This window comes from Corythoichthys intestinalis, chromosome 19 (genome assembly GCF_030265065.1).
Source record: "Corythoichthys intestinalis isolate RoL2023-P3 chromosome 19, ASM3026506v1, whole genome shotgun sequence".
NCBI classification, from domain to species: domain Eukaryota; kingdom Metazoa; phylum Chordata; class Actinopteri; order Syngnathiformes; family Syngnathidae; genus Corythoichthys; species Corythoichthys intestinalis.
Window position 1 is genome coordinate 28,876,629 of NC_080413.1, and position 19,311 is coordinate 28,895,939.

The 19,311-nt window shown below is 39.6% G+C and overlaps 1 protein-coding gene across 13 annotated transcripts in view; it reads left to right on the forward strand.

Moving 5' to 3' along the window:
* The window catches only part of LOC130907420 (neurexin-3b), a 584,351-nt gene that overhangs the window by 356,990 nt on the left and 208,050 nt on the right, over positions 1-19,311 (forward strand). For 2 of the 13 annotated variants that reach the window (XM_057822480.1, XM_057822481.1), the window contains exon 1: positions 5,376-7,872. The exons of the other annotated variants lie outside the window; for them this stretch is intronic. In XM_057822480.1, coding sequence (XP_057678463.1) covers positions 7,623-7,872 — 250 coding nt within the window. In that variant the 5' untranslated portion in view covers positions 5,376-7,622. Of the gene's footprint in view, positions 1-5,375; positions 7,873-19,311 lie in introns of those variants that run through there. 13 annotated transcript variants of the gene reach the window in all.

The following is a 19,311-nucleotide window of genomic DNA, read 5'->3' on the forward strand; positions in this document are numbered from 1 at the left end:
AACGAATTTATTTTGTGTAGCAGATTTGCTGTATTAATAGAATGTTAACCCATCAGATCTGTGTTACAGTTTTGTGTTTTTAATGCTTTGCAGTGTATATCCTTCAGCCTCGTGACTCAGAAGTTGTGTATTTAATTAAATTAAAACTTTTTAATCATTCCCCCACTGTATGCCCACTCCATGAAACTAAGATATTATGCACTCCTTTGCCACAGTGTGGGACAAGCCAAACAGACTTAATCTGTCACACAGACACTACAGAGTGTAAAGTGCTAATTAGCACTGATCCCGTCAACGTTTCATTATCAAGTCAGTGAGAGAATCCACAATTTTTTCAGGAAAAAAAACTAGATTTTTCTTTAAAGTTGATTAAGGAAAGGGGGGAAAAAGTCAATGTATGGACATGAACCTTGTAGTAAAGGTATGACATGAATGTGCATATACAGTGGTACCTAGACATACAGTGGGGAAAATAAGTATTTAGTCAACCACTAATTGTGCAAGTTCTCCCACTTGAAAATATTAGAGAGGCCTGTAATTGTCAACATGGGTATACCTCAACCATGAGAGACAGAATGTGGAAAAAACCCCAGAAAATCACATTGTTTGATTTTTAAAGAATTTATTTGCAAATCATGGTGGAAAATAAGTACTTGGTCAGTACCAAAAGTTCATCTCAATACTTTGTTATGTACCCTTTGTTGGCAATAACGGAAGCCAAACATTTTCTGTAACTCTTCACAAGCTTTTCACACACTTTTGCTGGTATTTTTGGCCCATTCCTCCATGCATATCTCCTCTAGAGCAGTGATGTTTTGGGGCTGTCGTTGAGCAACACGGACTTCAACTCCCTCCACAGATTTTCTATGGGGTTGAGATCTGGAGACTGGCTAGGCCACTCCAGGACCTTGAAATGCTTGTTACGAAGCCACTCCTTTGTTCCCCTGGCTGTGTGTTTGGGATCATTGTCATGCTGAAAGACCCAGCCACGTCTCATCTTCAATGCCCTTGCTGATGGAAGGAGATTTTCACTCAAAATCTCTCGATACATGGCCCCATTCATTCTTTCCTTTACACAGATCAGTCGTCCTGGTCCTTTTGCAGAAAAACAGCCCCAAAGCATGATGTTTCCACCCCCATGCTTCACAGTGGGTATGGTGTTCTTAGGATGCAATTCAGTATTCTTTCTCCTCCAAACAGGAGAATCTGTGTTTCTACCAAAAGGTTCTATTTTGCTTTCATCTGACCATAACACATTCTCCCAGTCCTCTTTTGGATCATCCAAATGCTCTCTAGCGAAACGCAGACGGGCCTGGACGTGTACTGGCTTCAGCAAGGGGACACGTCCAGCAGTGCAGGATTTGAGTCCCTGGCGGCGCATTGTGTTACTTGCACTTGCTGATGGAAGGAGATTTTCACTCAAAATCTCTCGATACATGGCCCCATTCATTCTTTCCTTTAGACAGAGCAGTCGTCCTGGTCCCTTTGCATAAAAACAGCCCCAAAGCATGATGTTTCCACCCCCATGCTTCACAGTGGGTATGGTGCAATTCAGTATTCTTTTTCCTCCAAACAAGAGCACCTGTGTTTCTACCAAAAAGTTCTATTTTGCTTTCATCTGACCATAACACATTCTCCCAGTCCTCTTCTGGATCATCAAAATGCTCTCTGGCGAACTGCAGACGGGCCTGGACGTGTACTTTCTTCAGCAGGGGGGACACGTCCAGCAGTGCAGGATTTGAGTCCCTGGCGGCGCATTGTGTTACTGATAGTAGCCTTTGTTACTGTGGTCCCAGCTCTCTGAAGGTCATTCACTAGGTCCCCCTGTGTGGTTCTGGGATTTTTGCTCACTGTTCTTGTTATCTTTTTGATGACACGGGGTGAGATCTTGCATGGAGCCCCAGATCGAGGGAGATTATTAGTGGTCTTGTATGTCTTCCATTTTCTAATAATTGCTCCCACAGTTGATTTCTTTACACCAAGCGTTTTAACTATTGCAGATTCAGTCTTCCCAGCCTGGTGCAGGTCTACCAATTTTGTCTCTTGTGTCCTTCGACAGCTCTTTGGTCTTGCCCATAGTGGAGTTTGGAGTGTGACTGAGATTGTGGACAGGTGTCTTTTATACCGATAATGAGTTAAAACAGGTGCCATTAATACAGGTAAAGAGTGGAGCCTCGTTAGACATCGTTAGAAGAAGTTAGACCTCTTTGACAGCCAGAAATCTTGCTTGTTGGTAAGTGACTAAATAATTATTTTCTAATTTGGAAATAAATTCTTTAAAAATCAAACAATGTGATTTTCTGGTGTTTTTTTCCACATAACATCTCTCATGGTTGAGGTTTACCCATGTTGACAGAGTAGAACTTGCACAATTGGTGGTTGACTGAATACTTATTTGCTCCGCTGTATATTTGTTATTTCTATGATCGCTGTATATTTGTTATTTCTATGATAAGTTTGTCCATTAGTTTCCCACAAGATGGCAGAATAGCGGATTTTCTTGTGACAGAAATCAGCATGGGTCCCACAAAGATTAGTGCAGGTGGTGGAAAAAAAAGGAAGAACCTTACCTCCAGAGAGCATCACATTTGTTTTTGACACTGTGTGAGAAGCGCTTGTTTTGGTAAAACATGTTACAATTAGTGTGACAAAATAGTATCCACTATAGTGCTGCATTCAGTTATTACTATAACAGTAAATTGGAATGCTGTTTTTTATGGTGTAATTTGCTTGCACTGTATGTTTGAACAAAATATAGTTACTCTTTCTTCTGCTTTTCACTTAAACTTCCCATCACTGCTTTCCAGTCCTAAGGCAACACATCATCCTCTATTGCACTGTCTGTGGAAATGTAATACATCACTGGGCAGTGGCTACAGTCACAATGTTTGCAAATGTGCATGCCTTTGCTATATAAATTCTGTCAGATGGTGCTGTTCTTTTTTTCTCTTTTTTACACGGATCAGTGGATGTCAGAATGTGCTCTTTCCTCTGTCGCTCATTTGCCCAGGAAACATTATCCCTGTGTTCTCTTCTCGCAACAAGCACCACAATTACTGTGCCTGTGGGTGTCTCAGATAAGAGAGCTCTCTGAAATAAATAATGGGAAGGAACGAGCTTACAAATGCATAGAAACTGTATAGAGCTTGAGGTTTTGAGTTTACCCCCTCTGAGCAGTCAATACATGTGTTAATTCTACCATCATATCAGTGGTATGAAAGCTTCGGTATCCAGTAAAGACAGTTTGAAGAAGAGCATCTATTAGGTGTGTAATTTATCAGTCAAACCAAAGTTGGTCAAGCAGATTCTTTCAGGTGTATGCGGGAAAAAACTGAAAAACTAAAAATATATGCTAACATACTGGACATGATCACAACAGTATCATGTCCAGTATGTTACTGTCTTCTTTCTGAACACTGCGGTATACATTAACTCTATTACAATAACTCTGTTATATTTACTTGAGTAACCTTTTAAGAAAAATGTACTTCTAAGAGTAGTTTTACTACTAGAGTCGATTTGTGAAGCAGTAACGCTATTATTACTCCGCTACTTTGTGTTCCACTCATCGTTACATTTTTCGCCGCTATTCTACATATTAGATTAGAACAGTGGGTCTCCCAGTTTCACCAATGAGACAATGAATGATCACATGACTCCATCATACCAATCACTCATGGGCCGTTTACATGGTGACTCTCCGAGAAGACGAAAAATTTCATTTTTGCATTTATATAGGCCCATCTCAATTCAACCAATGTTGCAATTCCGCATGAAAACGATGTAGTATTCATGTCAGGCCCTAAGGGGCAGTGCAGATTTACAAGGTGACAGCGAATGATGCACCTCGACCCCACCAAAGTTCCTCAGCCCGGAAAAAATATGCCCACCCCCTCAAAGCGATGGCATTTTTCTTTTGTTCAAAAAGGCACAAAAATGGAAACATTTAACATATTTAATTTAAAAATATTGTTAAAACAGTAAATTAAAGCCGACATTCCACCATATTTGCTGTTTTTAATGTTTAGTAGCACCGCTGCGCACGCCCAATGTGACCTGTACGAGTGTTGACGTTATCGGCGCGGTGCCGCGCCGCGGGAGCCTTTGATATACATGCGGACCAAGCCCCGATCAAATGCCCGGAATCAAATTCTTCCTCTTTGGAGGCAGGAGTCAGAATTTTTCGCCTTCGCCTTCCGTCTTAGCCGACACCATATGCACGCAAGGCCACTTCGCAGCACAGTCATTGCGTCTTCGTGTCGCAGAGTCGCCATGTAAACTGCCCCTCAATCTTGCCGTTCTATGATCATGCCGGCCTGTTCAATCACGTGGCAGCTTTAAAGCACTAAAAAACTAAGTATTTAACATAGAATGCTGCCGTCAACATGACTCAAAAGCGCAGATTTTCATCTCTCTCCCAGTTTTTATTTGGCACTGATTGACCACGGAAAACTGGTTATATGATCATTTTAGTTACATCATGTGAAATATGTTTTCTTCCCCAAGATGGCACTCATGCTCTTTGCAAGAATAATGCTGTATGTATATATATAATGCACATATAATAATAATTTCTTTAGATTTTTTTCTGTTGTTGGATTCAATGGTATTTTTTTTTTTTTTTTGTATTTTGTTGGTTTAATGTGGTTATGTAATATGTTATAGTACAGTATTATGATTACAATTTATATAGTTAACTTTGTGCTAAGAAAAAAAAACATATCAAACATCTTAAGCAGTTACTTACAATGTTACTCATTACTTGAGTATTCTTTTCACCAAATACTTTTTTATTTGTACTTGAGTAAATTTTTTGGATGAATGCTTTCACTTGAGTAATATTATTTTAAAGTAACACTACTTTTACTTGAGGAAAATAATTTGGCTACTTTACCCACCTCTGTCTATGTTCTCCACTGCACTGTACCATTTATCTTGTGTAATGTAATGTAATGAGGGAGCTTTAGCCAATTCAAGCTAACAGTGTTGTTAATCTTACTTTAAAAAAGTAATTAATTACAGTTACAAATTACTTCTCCCAAAAATTAATTGAGTTAGTAACTCAGTTACCTTGAATGGAAGAGTAATTAGTTATTTGGCAAAGTAACTGGCATTACTTTTCATGTTTTTTCTTTTCATTTCAAAAAAAAAAAAAAAAAACCTTGTTTATACTATGTGAAGTTCAAAGGGTTTTTGGAACAATTGGCCCTAGCCCAATTCTTTACACTAAAGTTAACTAGACACAGGGGTATTGCGGATAATGCGATAACTATATAGTAACCTTTGCTATGTTTGGAAGTCATTTAATGTTCTGAATCAACCATTGCAGTTGTTGAAATGGCTCCCGTTATAGCTGTCTACTTTTGACATGTCAAAGTTTTAAAACTGTTAAAACTCATTTTTAAAGATAGATTCAAATCAAGATTTTGTCGATTTAGGAGTATTTTAGATAAAAAGTTACTTATGTTCGCTAAGAAGGTGTTCTACTACAGAACCTTCCTGAGAAGTCTACTACTTGATGGCGGCTGTTTACTAACGCCGGCGAGTCTATGATTTCGCATCTAGTTTCTCTACACATGTGCTAACGTTGCCGAGCCTGTCATTTCGAATCTAGTATTATATACTAGTACATGTGATATCTACCATAGCATCATGTGGGTGTATATGTAGGCTATCGGCTACAGGTAAGTATTATTGGAGCCACCTAGCCTCGCGTTTGCAACTGCGTCACAACTTCCTTCCCTCCTCCCCACTCCCGCTCTGCTCTCTCCGTGACTTTTCTTGCGTCATTCAACCAACGTAGTAACTCATAGTAACGCACGCCTTTACATCCTCAGTAATGGTAACGGTGTTACAAAGATGAGAAAAGTAAATAATTAGATTACTCACTACTGGAAAAAAATCACGCCATTATTAACAACACTTGTTACTAATGGCAATAAGCAGGATACAACCTCAACTGGTTGCCAGTCAATTGCGCGACATAAAAATGTATCGTTGTCAAAATATCGCAAGAATCAAAATGGACAAACACATTTTTACAGCAGTTTTTTTCCCCCACAAAGAAACTAGCTCATGCAGTGAGGCAGCTCTCATCCCGCCTCCCATTCTGCTGGGCCAGTGTCGAGCCTGACTTTTGTTAGATTGACAGTGACTAGTGGGCTGGATGTCATCGGGCGAGTGCAGACCCATGGCTGCCGGCGTTTAGTCGCCTTCTCTTCTGCCTCACTCAGCAATAAGCGTTCACAGTGATCACCTCCTTGCTTTTACTCTGAGAAGCAGACCCCAGAGTGTGGAAAACAGACAAATGCCCAAGATATTGAAAGCAGTTTTGTGCCACATGGACACATCGGTAAACACATTTTATGAATCCCTGTGTTTGTGTGGTTACACCTTTTTTTAATTTCTCAGGCTGATCTAACAAAAATAAAGAATGCTTGTACTAGATTAATTTTGACAAATAACATGATTGAACAACAACGCTGTGTTTGATCTCTAAAGAGATGATGTCCAAATGTTTCATGATTGAAAGAACAGATTTTATTTTATTTATTTCTCCATCATTGTCACTGTATTTGATGTCCTGTTTTGAGTAGTTTGGTTTCAATACGCCTTTCATAGTCATCAAAAACAACATGTAAAAAGCTTTTCACATGCTTTTATGAAGCGGCATCCTGTTTGTAGCCTAAGCAACATTTGGAATGAGCTTCAGAAAACATTATAGATCTACGTTTTTACCTCAGTTTCTTTTATACCATATCTTACCGTACTCTACCTCCCAGCTCCTTTTTTGCCTCCCCTAAGCAACCCTCTCCTCTGAGAGTAGCCCACTCTTCTGCAGTGGCTTCCCACTACCTTGATTTTCCCGCATTGTCAAGTAGGATTTGCATAGGCTCGCTTGCTACCTTTCTCTGTCTCATAATCTTCGCTTAGTTTCACTTCTTATCGCCACACATATCGTATTAACAATTTCCCATTTCATTCACTTTGTGGCTTGCCCTCTCTTTAGATTACAGTCCCACAAAAAAGGTGAAAAGGAATCCGGTTATTCAGCAAATATGAAGTCCAAACTTCCCTCAAATTAAAAGCACTGGGATAGCCAAACCGTAGGCAGTCTACTACTGGCGAGACGATAGAGATAAAAATCTTGACAGTTTGCCTGTGCTAGTTTGTGGGGATCCAGTCTCTTTCTCTCTCTCTCACCCTCTCTATTTCCTTTCCTCCTTGCATCCCTCCCTCCTCCCTGGTTTCGCTGTGTGATATCAGTGGCTTGACAGCGTAGAGCAGCGCAGTGGTGAAGCGAGACTGGCAGAAGGCTCCATCCCCTCCCTTTCTCCTCTGCTTCTCACACTGCCTCCAGGTGAAGAGAGAAGCGCAGGGACTTATTCCAGGTGCTGCTAGTGGGTTGACTCTCATAAAGGGGCAGAGACTTTATGGTTTATCACCACAGACAATAAATACAGATTGGATTTTGCTTCAGAGCAGTGCCAAGAAAGCCAAGAAACGTGATCTTTTACTTCTCACCAAGTGGAGTCTTCATTTTGTTTGGAGTGTTTATTGTGGAGTTTCTTCCTTTTCATTTGTATTCTTTTGCATACTCATTAAGGGGTGGGGCGTGAGCCATGCTCCCCAAAGGAAAGGCTCCGGAGGGCCACCTGTTCTGGATGTTGCTATGGGCAGTAGGATGGACGGTTCATAGCTCAACATTCAGCTCCTCATCCTCGGACTTCCATATCTTGTCTCCTACCTCTGGATCTCCCCAACCCGCTGCCCTCTCTCAGGCAGAGTACTCCCAGGGCCCTCAAGGGTCCAGGTACCACCAGCCACCTGTGTCCATATATCGCTCACCGGCCTCGCTACGAGTTGGACACGGTGAGTTCTGTCACCATTTCTCCTTTCTTCTGATTTCAATCAGACTGGCACTTTATTATCTAAAATGAGCTGAAGCCATCCACTATTATTTCAATATTTTTCACTTTTGTTCCCTTTCACTGACTTCCCTCAGTCTTCTCTTTTGCCACAGTCCATAGAACTAAATGTAGTTGACAGCAGTTCTGCATTATTGAGTCATGCATCAATTTACTTTATGAGGTCTATTTTCATAGACTGGGCAGATGCTCTCAACCTTAAAAATTGGTGCATCTTGATTTTCGTACAAGCATTTGGCAGATTTCTCTGTGCTAAGCTGGGTGATCCAGTGAAACAAGGATTTTTCCTTGATGATACTGTTGTCCGAAGCGACAATTTTAGTCAGTCTAAACTCATGCTTTCTCAGACTGTCTAAGCTTTGGACCATAGTTGACCAATCGACTGCATGATTTCTGTTGGTCTGAACAAGGTGCAGGCAGATACACTACACTGCAGCATCTGTTGTGTATTCCATTCATAAATATGTGAACAGTGTGCGTCAAACCCTCTGAATTATTGTAGAGATGGATTAATTCATCATATCATTGTTATGATGATATACATTATAATTGTTTTAGGTTTGGACACAAAGGATCATGGTGGAAGGTTGCTTCACAGCATCCGGCTGCTCTGCTCGCACTTCCTTATGTTTCCTTATTCCTCATAAATCAATTTATTCTTCCAGCATGTCAAGGACATCAGTATGTCGTTTACGCGGCAAATTTTAAGGGGGTGAAATGAAATGTTTTGATTGGGTGTGAATAGAGTTGCTGCCTATTTCTTGTGCACCTGCCTGTGTATAGTATGTCTACCACATTACCAACACTTAAGCCTGAGTTATGCTCCTGCGTTGCGGTGACGGCGAAGTGACTATGGCGTCAATGAGCATTCGATATTTCTGCGGTGGGGGAATGCGTTTCTCTGTAATTCACCGCCAAGCCACTAGAGGGGTGTGGCGTTATGTTTGTACGGTTTTGGGGCATGCTTTTTGACTTCCTCTAGTCTAGTTTAATGGAGAAAAAATAAACAATGAAAGATGGAATGCTTGAATGTAAATCTTCAGCTCATCAGCATTGAATAAATGTTGATCATACAAATGTTGAGGCGCAGGCGGCACAGAAGACTGTTTCGAGGCGGTCTGGCCGACTTTTGATGCCACACAGAGTTCTAGCCTCGGGTGGAAACCAGCAAGCTGTGGCGGCTAGCTTCAAACTGGAGTCAAGCACTGTGTCCAGCGTTTTGTCCGAGGTCTGCAAAGCCCTCCAGCCCGATTTGCGTTTGAAGCCTTGATGTTAACGTTATCATAAAGGTGAAGCCTTGATGTTAACGTTATCATAAAAGCACCAAGGCACTCTATATCAGTGTTTATGTATCTGAGTGTGAACTGTCTGTTGTGGAAAATTAAACATCAAAACAACTCTTTTGACATAAAATGTGTGCTTTATTCTTCATATACTAGAAGTGTGACACGTATATAAGTCACAGACTCACAGCAAACATATGTACACATTAAATGATGAAGTGCACTAACCAACAATACAACATAAAATGATAAAAAGCTGGCAGTTTTTGGCCGACTGGGTCCCAGCTTCATGTGGCCATTCGATTCTGAAAACACACACACACTTGTCTCGGTGGTCCTTCCATTTTTTTATTCAATCACTGGCTGACTTCCAGCCCCGTATTTTTGGCAATCTCCTCCCACGAATTGCTTGACATTTGGCAATCTTCATAATGTCTTGACGAGACATTGTAGAAGTTGTCGTACTTGATCCTCGTTGATACACTCGTAGGCTTGGTCCATTTTTGCGTGTATCAAAATCATGTTTAAAAATGGCAGTGATTTCGCGCTGAACTGGAAACAAGTCTGAACAGACCAATCACAGTCCATTTCCACGACGTCATATGCGTCGACGTGACGCTAGGGTTAGAAAATTCAGTTGGAGCACATCAGGCTACAGCGCAGGGTCGTAAATCGGGTCTTCTTCTGACGGCACAGGTCTGACGCGGAAGCATAACTCGGCCTTTAGTCTACAAAGCCTCCACCTGCAGCGAGGCGTCGGTCTATGTGTGTGCTGCTCATGAAATTATAACCCTGTAGCTTTTTGTTTGTAACATGATCTGACAAGCCAAACTCTCAGCTAGATATTAAAATGTTAAAGATTAATTATTAGGCATCCTCTTTAGTGTCCCTACGCTGTTGTTGTTCAGTAAGATTTTATTTATTTATCACGTTAACATTTAACTATCTTCTACTTGGAAATTAAAAATATGCACATTTCAAAGAGAGTGGCTGGTGGACGAGAATGGATGGGAGGGTCACTCAGAGAAATTGAATTCCATTTAATTAACAACTTTTGATGGTAATGTGAACTGCTTGCAACACAAGCACGACGGGCAATTGTCATTATCAGTGTAATCTATTAGCTTTTCATTGTGTTGTACAACACCAAGATATGGCTTGCAATCAATGTGCTTTGCTATAGCTCCCAATTGATTAGATGTACCAATTGCAAAATATTTATTTAATTGAACTACAAACATTTGTCTCATATTTTGGATTTTTAAAAGATCTTACATCATATTGGTCTCATCATCGGTATTGTTTTATGTAGTCGTTCATAAATGCCTTCATAGATATAGTAGCAGGCGGCACGGTGGAAGATTGCTGAGCACGCCCGCCTCACAGTCCTTAAGTTTGTACGTTCTCCCTGTGCCTGTATGGATTTTCTTTGGGTACCCCGGTTTCCTTTAACATTCCAAAAAAATATGCATGGTAGGCTGATTAAACAATCCAAATTGTCTGTAGGTGTGAGTGCTTGCATGTGAATGTTTGTTTGTTTGTCTCTATGTGCCCTGCGACTGGCTGGCAACCAGTTTAGAGTGTCCCCTGCCTCCTGCCCGTCATTAACTGGGATATGCTCCAGACCCTTGTGAGGATAAGTGGTCAGAAGATAGATGGATGGGTATAGTGGCTACCAAACTGCCACACAATCAGGAGATCAGAGTCAGATCACTGTGTGGCATTTGCGTGCTCTCCCAGTGCTTTTGTGGTGTTGATGTTGGCAAAGCAAGGCCATAAAATACTTTTTGTATGGGAAAATGACGAAAGTAAATACAAGTTTAATCGCAAAACCGAAATTTTGCTGACAAACGACTATCCTTTTTTAGTCTGTATTTTTCACTTTTTTTTTTAAGTCGCAAAGACATAACAAAACAAAAAGTTAGATCTCAAATCTTATGTTTATCCCAAACTATAAACTGAGGTCTGGTTGGATATTTTGTCTTTGTGTATGATGTCGTGCATGATGGCATTTTTAGGTGCACTGATCCTTATAGTTTCCAATGTAAAGTATTTTTTTTCCCCTAGATTGGATATAACAAACTGGAAAGACTTCTTTGACAAGGCCTTTGAATGACACTCTGATCTGAGATTTCACATCACACTGGCTCAATCAATAATTGATTGTGAGGTCAAATGTGTTGGAGCACCACATTTGAGCTAGATTTCTCTTGGACTCATTTTTTTACACTTCAAGGGCTTCATTTTCAGCACATTTGAACAAGATTGGAGCAGATGAACCTGACAGGCTGCGAAGAGGCTGAGGAGAGGATCTGCATTACTAATGTGCCGTGTACTTAGCATGATCATTGATGAAATTGCAGCTTGCCTGAACTACTTTGCTTACTTACACCATGAGGTCATTTGCTACTTTTATGAAAGCTCGCTGTTAACTATGACTCGTGGTGGAAAAGTAGGCTACTCATAGAATGCCAAAACGGAACAAAAAAATAATAGCCAACCTTCAGAGTAGCCATCCCATGATAATACAATGTTTTTCCTTCTTGTGTCAGTAACGGCTCTGCTTACATCTTTGTATTCAGCCATTCAGGAAAATCTTCTGTTGCACCTCTTTGCTGCTAATTCTCACCCATATGTATCCGTTTATCTTTTTATATACCCATTTATATGCAAAGCTCATTGCATGTTCACACAGATACCCACTTTATAAGCTGTTAAAGGATGCGACAATAAATAATGCACTCTAATAGGAGGCAGGGTCGTTCCAGACCGATTTGGTACCCAAGGCAACATGTTTGCTGGTGCACGCAGTTTGTGTGTGGGAAGGTACTGGACTTAGCGAATTTGGACGTGCTGATGTGGATAAGGTGACTGTAAAAGATGGACCGTGATGTACAGAGTTGGAAGGAAAATATTTCAGAAGAGCATCTACAAAGAGAAGAAAGTGGGATGTTACAACTTTGACGGGCGAGGTTAAAAAAACTCATGAAGCACTGCAACTACACAAGACCATCCAATTATAATGATTTAAATAATATATGATAATAATTAAAAAAAAAAAGAAATTGAATTTTTTTTTTTACATGAACGGAATTTCCATTTTAATGAATTAATGACATATTTGTTAACAAATGTTTGCATTTAAATCCATGGCACTTTTAGTCCCCCATACCAAAGAACTACAAAATTATTAATTTCATATTTAATGGTGTATTTATTTAAATAACCTTGGCACTTTTAGGTAAGGCAAATTTATTTCAATAGCACAATTTAAGACGATGTAAAATGGTTCACATAACCTGAAAATTAGCAAGACACAATTTTAGTTCCCCATACATTTTGTCCAAAATGGGAGAGGGAGTAACTATAACACTGGAAGTCCCAGGGTTTTTTGGCTATAAAGAAAGTCCAGAAGGGCATCAGATGACCCCGATACGAAATTGACTACTTGGCTTTGTCAAACAATACACCACTCAAACAAGCAGTCAAGCAAACCACCCCCAAACACTCTCCTGTGGAGTCGCTGCCTAGGTGTGAAAGGGGGGTTTCACTCTGGATAGCTGCAATTAGCATCTTGAATATTTGCAAATCTAGGGCTCCCTTGGCTTTCTCAAACACGGAGATGGCCAGTCGCCATGTTCTACAATATGATTTACATGGCCGCACTGAATGCATATGTGTTGTATCAGGCTTGCACCAGAAAGCAAGAGAGACAGGTGGACTTCTTGGTAGTTCTTGCAAAGAAATTGGCTCACTCTCATGTGGGTGCAAAGAAGGCGCAGAAGGAAAAAATTCTTCAGCAACAACCTCCAACACCTAGGCCCTGGAAAAGGGCGAAGTGTCATATGTCACCATATAAAAATGTTTTGTTTTTTTATTACATCATCCCTTGTATATAGTTTCTTTTGTTGTCTTTTTCACATTTTTGTGCAAAAAATGAGTTGTGGTGTGCATCATCAGCCATCCATCATCACCAATATGACATTTATAGCTCCATACATACAAGAAACAATACAACTAAATATTCAGAGAGATTGAGACAGCTGTCCTTTCTCAATGCTGTAATGTCAGACAGTTCTCAGCAGCAAATCCCCAGCAAAAAAAAGTGCTCTGATATCTTCCAAATTCAGTCAAATCGTGCACACTTCGATCACTTTAGACCAGGGGTGTCCAAACTTTTTGCAAAGGGGGCCAGATTTGGTGTGGTTAAAATGTGGGGGGCCGACGTGGCTGACGTCCTTTACGTAGAACAATATATTTAAGCAAATTTTAGCAAGCCATTCTGTGCGTCACGTTTGCTTTATTATTTTTTTGAATTAATAATTTCAACAATCTCGCAACTAGCCTTTGTGGCGTTCTCTTTCGACTCTCGGGCTCTTGTGAAATACTACTGTGAAATTAAACTAGCTTCAAGTTGCTTCAATTTCTCGCAACGTATCTTCCCTGTAATCTTGTCGTACATGTCAGCGTGTCTTGTTTGGTAATATCGCCTCACATTGAACTCTTTAAAGACAGTGACTGTCTCTTTGCAAACGAGGCGGACACAGTTGTTGCGTATTTTAGTGAAGAAATAGTCCAATTTCCACCTATCCTTGAAGTGTCGGCCGTTGCAGTCAACTATCTTTTTTTGTTGATTGTCGCTATTTTAGAAAATTGGGAGTAAAGGGTCACACGAGGTAATGTGCTTAGAAAAGTCTTAGAGTGCTGCTGCCTTTTAGTGGGTAAATGAGGAGCAGCATTTAGTGTGTAAGCTACTTCATATGCTGGTAGCAGTACTCCTGACCAATTTATTAAGTCTGTGTGCGGGCCAGACGTTATTGATTTTAGGACAGAGGCTGGGGGCCGGATGAAATTTGACCACGGGCCGCATTTGGCCCCCGAGCCGGACTTTGGACATGTCTGCTTTAGACAATCATGCTGAGCATTTACCAAACAGTAAAACATACAGCAAAAAGGTTGTCCGCTCTATTGCCTGTCTGAGCGGTCCACTGTCTGACAAAACCAAGGCAGCCCTGCCCTGCAAACACTCAAGATGCTAATTGGAGTAATCCAACCATGTGGTTTTGCGAGTGTGAATGGGAATGACTAATGTGGACCTCAATGCTCACAAAAGATATGCTGATTAGAGTCAGATGAACTTTCTCTGGGTACAAAAGTGAATCAACTGGTCCCCCTTTGGTAGTTCTAGACACTAATCCACAGCTGACTGAATACTGAAAATGTTTCTAAAACAACAGGCCTGTCTAAAGATAAAGTATAATTTAGCTTTAGCAGTATGTCATCTAAACTCTTTGTCAATAACCGCAAGCTTGCAATTGCACTAAGTATACGTGTTTATGCAATTTTTAAAAAAAAAAGTTTTTTTCATCATAACAAACCTCTGTCTTTTTCATGTTTATGCCTCTGTTCTTTTTTTTTTCTTCTTTCTAAAATACGACCTGGAGGGCTTTTGTCTTTTCGTGATGTTATTACCGTAACGTCGCTCAACGACATACCGCACGCTACGCATCACTTCTGCTCATTAATATTCATGACGTTAGCAACTGTTGCAAAGGGGGGACACGCTACAGTTTGTCCCCAATAGTAAATGAATGGAAATGGTGTACGATGGAGATGTTTACAGAGCTAAACCTACCAATTATGTCTGAAAATGATGTGCCTGGTGCCAAATTAACTGGTAAAGATGTGGAAGAACATACAAATGTTCAGTTAAAGAGATGGCTTGAGTGTCAAGGGATGAAAAAGAGCCGAGCTGATCCACACCTTTTTCCTTACGCCACTGACGATGACGTTTACCCCCTTTACCCCCATATGCCATGTCTTTGTTATATATTATATCCTCTGGTTGTCTCTGACTGTTCTTGGGGGTAATTTTTATTGTTAGTTTTGTGTAGCGATCGCAAATTCTACTCAGTGGCAGCCAACAAACACTTTAAATTTTTTCATCAATAACAAATCTCAATTCTATTAATTTATTTACACTTCCCCTTACGAAAGTTGTTACAACGGTAACAACGGTAGCAGACAGATAACTTGAACACTTTTTTTCAGGTCATTCATTGTCAGACAGAAGCAGCACGGCAAAACACCATGCAAAAAATAAATAAAACTATTAAAATGGCTTACCTCTTCGGGGGATGCTGTGGCAGGATTTGGGTCGGGATTGTCGTTTGATTGTCATTTAAACTGGTCTTTTGGACGTCCGCATAAGCTGATCCATTGTTCACATTTTTTCCTTTGAGTTTTTGGTTTCAGGAAACGTATGAAGAAAACGTCTTTCATATGTGGACGGTCGTAATGTCTAAAGTCATTTCTAGTTTAATCGGCATGTTAGTTTTTGAAAGATTACCGGAGAAAACTAGCAGAAATATAATGGTTTGTATGTGAGGGTGTGTCTATAATGTCCCAATTCCGCTTTATGATGCAACGTCACGATCTAAAAATAGCATTCGTGCGGTACGCTATTGCAGAGGGTAAAAATAACACCTTCAGGTCGCTCGCTGGTGTTCTGGAGTGCAATTAGAGACTGTGGGGAAATTAACGCTTCACAGCAAAAAGTGATACGAAAAGAAGGCGCATCAGAAAAATGATTTTATTATTATTTAAAGACTTATTACAATATTAATCGTTGTTTTTTTGTTTTAATATCTTGTATCATTTTTTGAATACTGCTATCATCAAATATTATTTGTACATTTTTCTTGACGCCCTTTTGGGCACTGCGACTAGCATTTGCATAGATAGGAGGGAGGTAGTTGAATATATGGGAACAATTACAAGTCTGTTAAATAAAAAATAATATTACTTACTTCGGGAGGATACATTTCTGTAGTTGGATTTTGTGTTAAGCAGAAAGGCTTTTTCTTGTGTGTTTATCTACTATCATACAACAGTCATTACTGACCAGGCAATATAGCTGTGATGATATCCAGAACAGTATCAGTCCCTCTCGTGTGATCCTGCTAAATTAATATCATTTTGTGGATTCGTAGCATTCTCGTCTTTGGTGTGCTGCTTTGTGCTGACTACATAAAGGTAAAATTCATCCAATTAAACAATATTATGGGATCCCGTTCTATTTAAAGAATATATGCAAAGAAAAAGGGGCAGTTTAACATGTTCACATTGTGAAACATAGAGAGGTCATTGGCAAGTTACTTAATTCATGGGCAGAGGACTTATGACTTTGTCTAACTTTAATAAGTGCGTGTTTACATATGAATTCGCTCCCAAATACAACAGTTATATCCATATTTCACCTGCATATTTACAGTACAACTACTCCAACACATTCTGACTGAATAGACTAACGCATAAAACCCATGTATTTGCTCGGGATTATGAAAAGGGCAAGAGCAATCGTTTATTTTTCTCACTGTGCTAGTGAAATGACTACAAATGGCAGTATTTGTTTCCTCTCACCGGGCTCTTGAGCCTATAGAGGTTACATTGGAGTGCACTGCAAGGCTTTATGTTGTCTCAGCAGTTATGAACAATGAATTTAAAATACTTGCAGAATGTAATTGTGTAGGTGCTGTGTACAGCAAAATCTCATATCATACTTGTAGAACATTATGATATATTTCTCTAAAGCAGGAATTGTTTAGCCTTGTTTCACTCTACAATATTAGGGTACAAATTAACCAATGATTGTTACACTGCATACTTGTGATTTTTTTTTTTTTTTTTTTTTTTTTAATGTACATCATCGCTTGGTTCAGCCCGGTACCCCTCCTTGCTCAACCTCCTCACACTTGTTTGACTGCAAAGACAGCAAATCAATAGGAGGAACTGTTTTGGTGTCTTAATTATGTTGCTGTTTAAGTATTTTGCTTTCTCTCTGACCTCCCTTTACCCTGCCTGAGTGGAGATTTTATATCCTACATAAAGACTGAGCTATTGGTCATGCTGCCATAGGAAAAAAAGTGAGAGGATGAGAGCATATTACCTTAATGTTTTGGTGATTTTTACACCTTTGCACTATGATATATTAAGATGCTCTTTTTTTCCCCTCCAGGAGTATCATTTAACATTCTACAGTATATTCCTGAATTTGCACGTTAAAACCATAGGTGGAGTTTGACTTTTGTGGCAGGGGGAGCAAAAATGTTGATGACCACGAAACGCAGTGTCAGCAATAAAATTAACTTACAAGATATATGCTCGGATAGTAGCTTAGCCCATGCTCGTACACACAGGCATCCCAGCCTGTGTGTGCGTGTGCATGCGTGTGTGAGTGTGCACGTTTTTTTGTCTTACCAAGTGGAGAAGTGGAGGCTGCATCGTTTTTGACTGAATATTCCAGCCAGGAACATTTATAAAAATATGTTGAAAATGAGCGTTTTTTTTTTTTTTTTTTTTTCCCCCATCATTTTATAGGGTTCATGTCTTTAGTGGAGCAAACTAAAACTCCGCTCACCATTTTGGCGGTGCTCTTCTGGCATTTTATGGTCCACATCTTCAATTCTTGGTTCTCGCTCAGTCGTTTCGTCGCTTTTAAAAGCTTAGGTTTGAAAAAAATACGTACATCCATCTTGCCTCTTCTGTCCTCAGGTGTTTTTTTTTTGGGGGGGGGAGGGGGGGTTTGGGGTTTTTTTTAGTCACATGATCTGTTTGAAAAATTTTAACCCATTATAATTTTTTTTTGTTCATTTCATTCATTTTTGCTGTTTGTTTTATTACTTTACAACTTTTATAGACAACATTTTACCGACAGAGGCTTAATTTTAAATGTATATATTGTAAAGTCTATTATATGCAATGATATGCAACTCACACATGAAATAATCTTAATAATTGCATTTCAGCAATAAATTTCATCATCTGAATTCTGGTCACTCTCATATACTTAAACCATGTTCAAATTGTTTACTTTATTGTATATTAAAATTTCTTTAAATTATGAAGTTAGTTATTTTAATGTTCACTGAATATACTAGAAATAAAAAACTAAAATACTAGACATTAGACAAGTAGTGGTGGGTTGATTCTGTGAGTCCTTAAAAAGTCTGAAAAGCTCTTAAATTTAATATCCGGATAATCGAGGTATTAAATTGTCTTAAATTTAATGAAAAATTGCAGAAGGCATTAAATTACCAGACGATGCGTTTAATGCCAGGAAAGTCACTGTAGTCTGCTGTGAAACTTTTTATGATGTGTATTAACTTTATTAATGGCCGTCTACTAAATACAAGAGTTTGGGATTAATATATGTTATTCGATACGTTGAACGGTGGTTTATTTAAGAGGTGGTTGGCCCCTGGTGAAAATAACAACAGTGCCCGGTGCAAAGTAGAGATGTGACAATATATTGAAACGGTGATATACCGTGGTACTTTGTAGCCCAAAAGGTTATCGATGTTCTCCCACCAATAATCAATATTTGTTTTAAAAAGGTTTCTGTCACTGTTTTTAAGAAAAAGAAAGAAAAAAAAAAAGAACCAACAGCTTGCTAGCAAAATTTTCCATTAGAATAGCGTCTACATTAGCTTTTTAGCTACCATTGATAGCGCTAGTCGTCCAATGCAGTTACTGAAACGAGAGCATTCACAGCCAGTTTGTGGGCATTTACAGGTCTCTTCCTGCTCATTATGGTCGGGCATTTACAGGCTACTTCCTGTTGATTTTGACTAATATCCTATTCACTTCAGAAACATTCTTGGGTCACTTCAGTCACTTCCTTTTCAGAAACCCAAAATCAACAGGAAGTGACCCGTAAATGCCTCAACAGGAAAATGACTTGACCGAAAATCAAAAGGAAATGATGTGACATGCCCTAAAATGAACTCGTTGCCTGGCATTGGCTGCCAAAGATGGCCACAGACATCCAATCTGGTTGAAGCGGGACGGATGCCACCCTCTCCCTTCAAATGAATTGGAGGTCTCTTTGTGATAAACTCACTCAGATTCAATTCACAGCAGAAGGATGAAAAAAGCTGATTTTTCCTGTCTATTAGTTGTTTTGTAGAATTATTTCCATGTATTGATAATTGTTGTTTTACCATATTGTGAGATCATCGTTATCATGAGCCTGGTATCGCAAATCGTATCGTACAATGAAGTTCTCAGAGGTTCCCACCCCAAGTGCAAAGTCTGCAAAA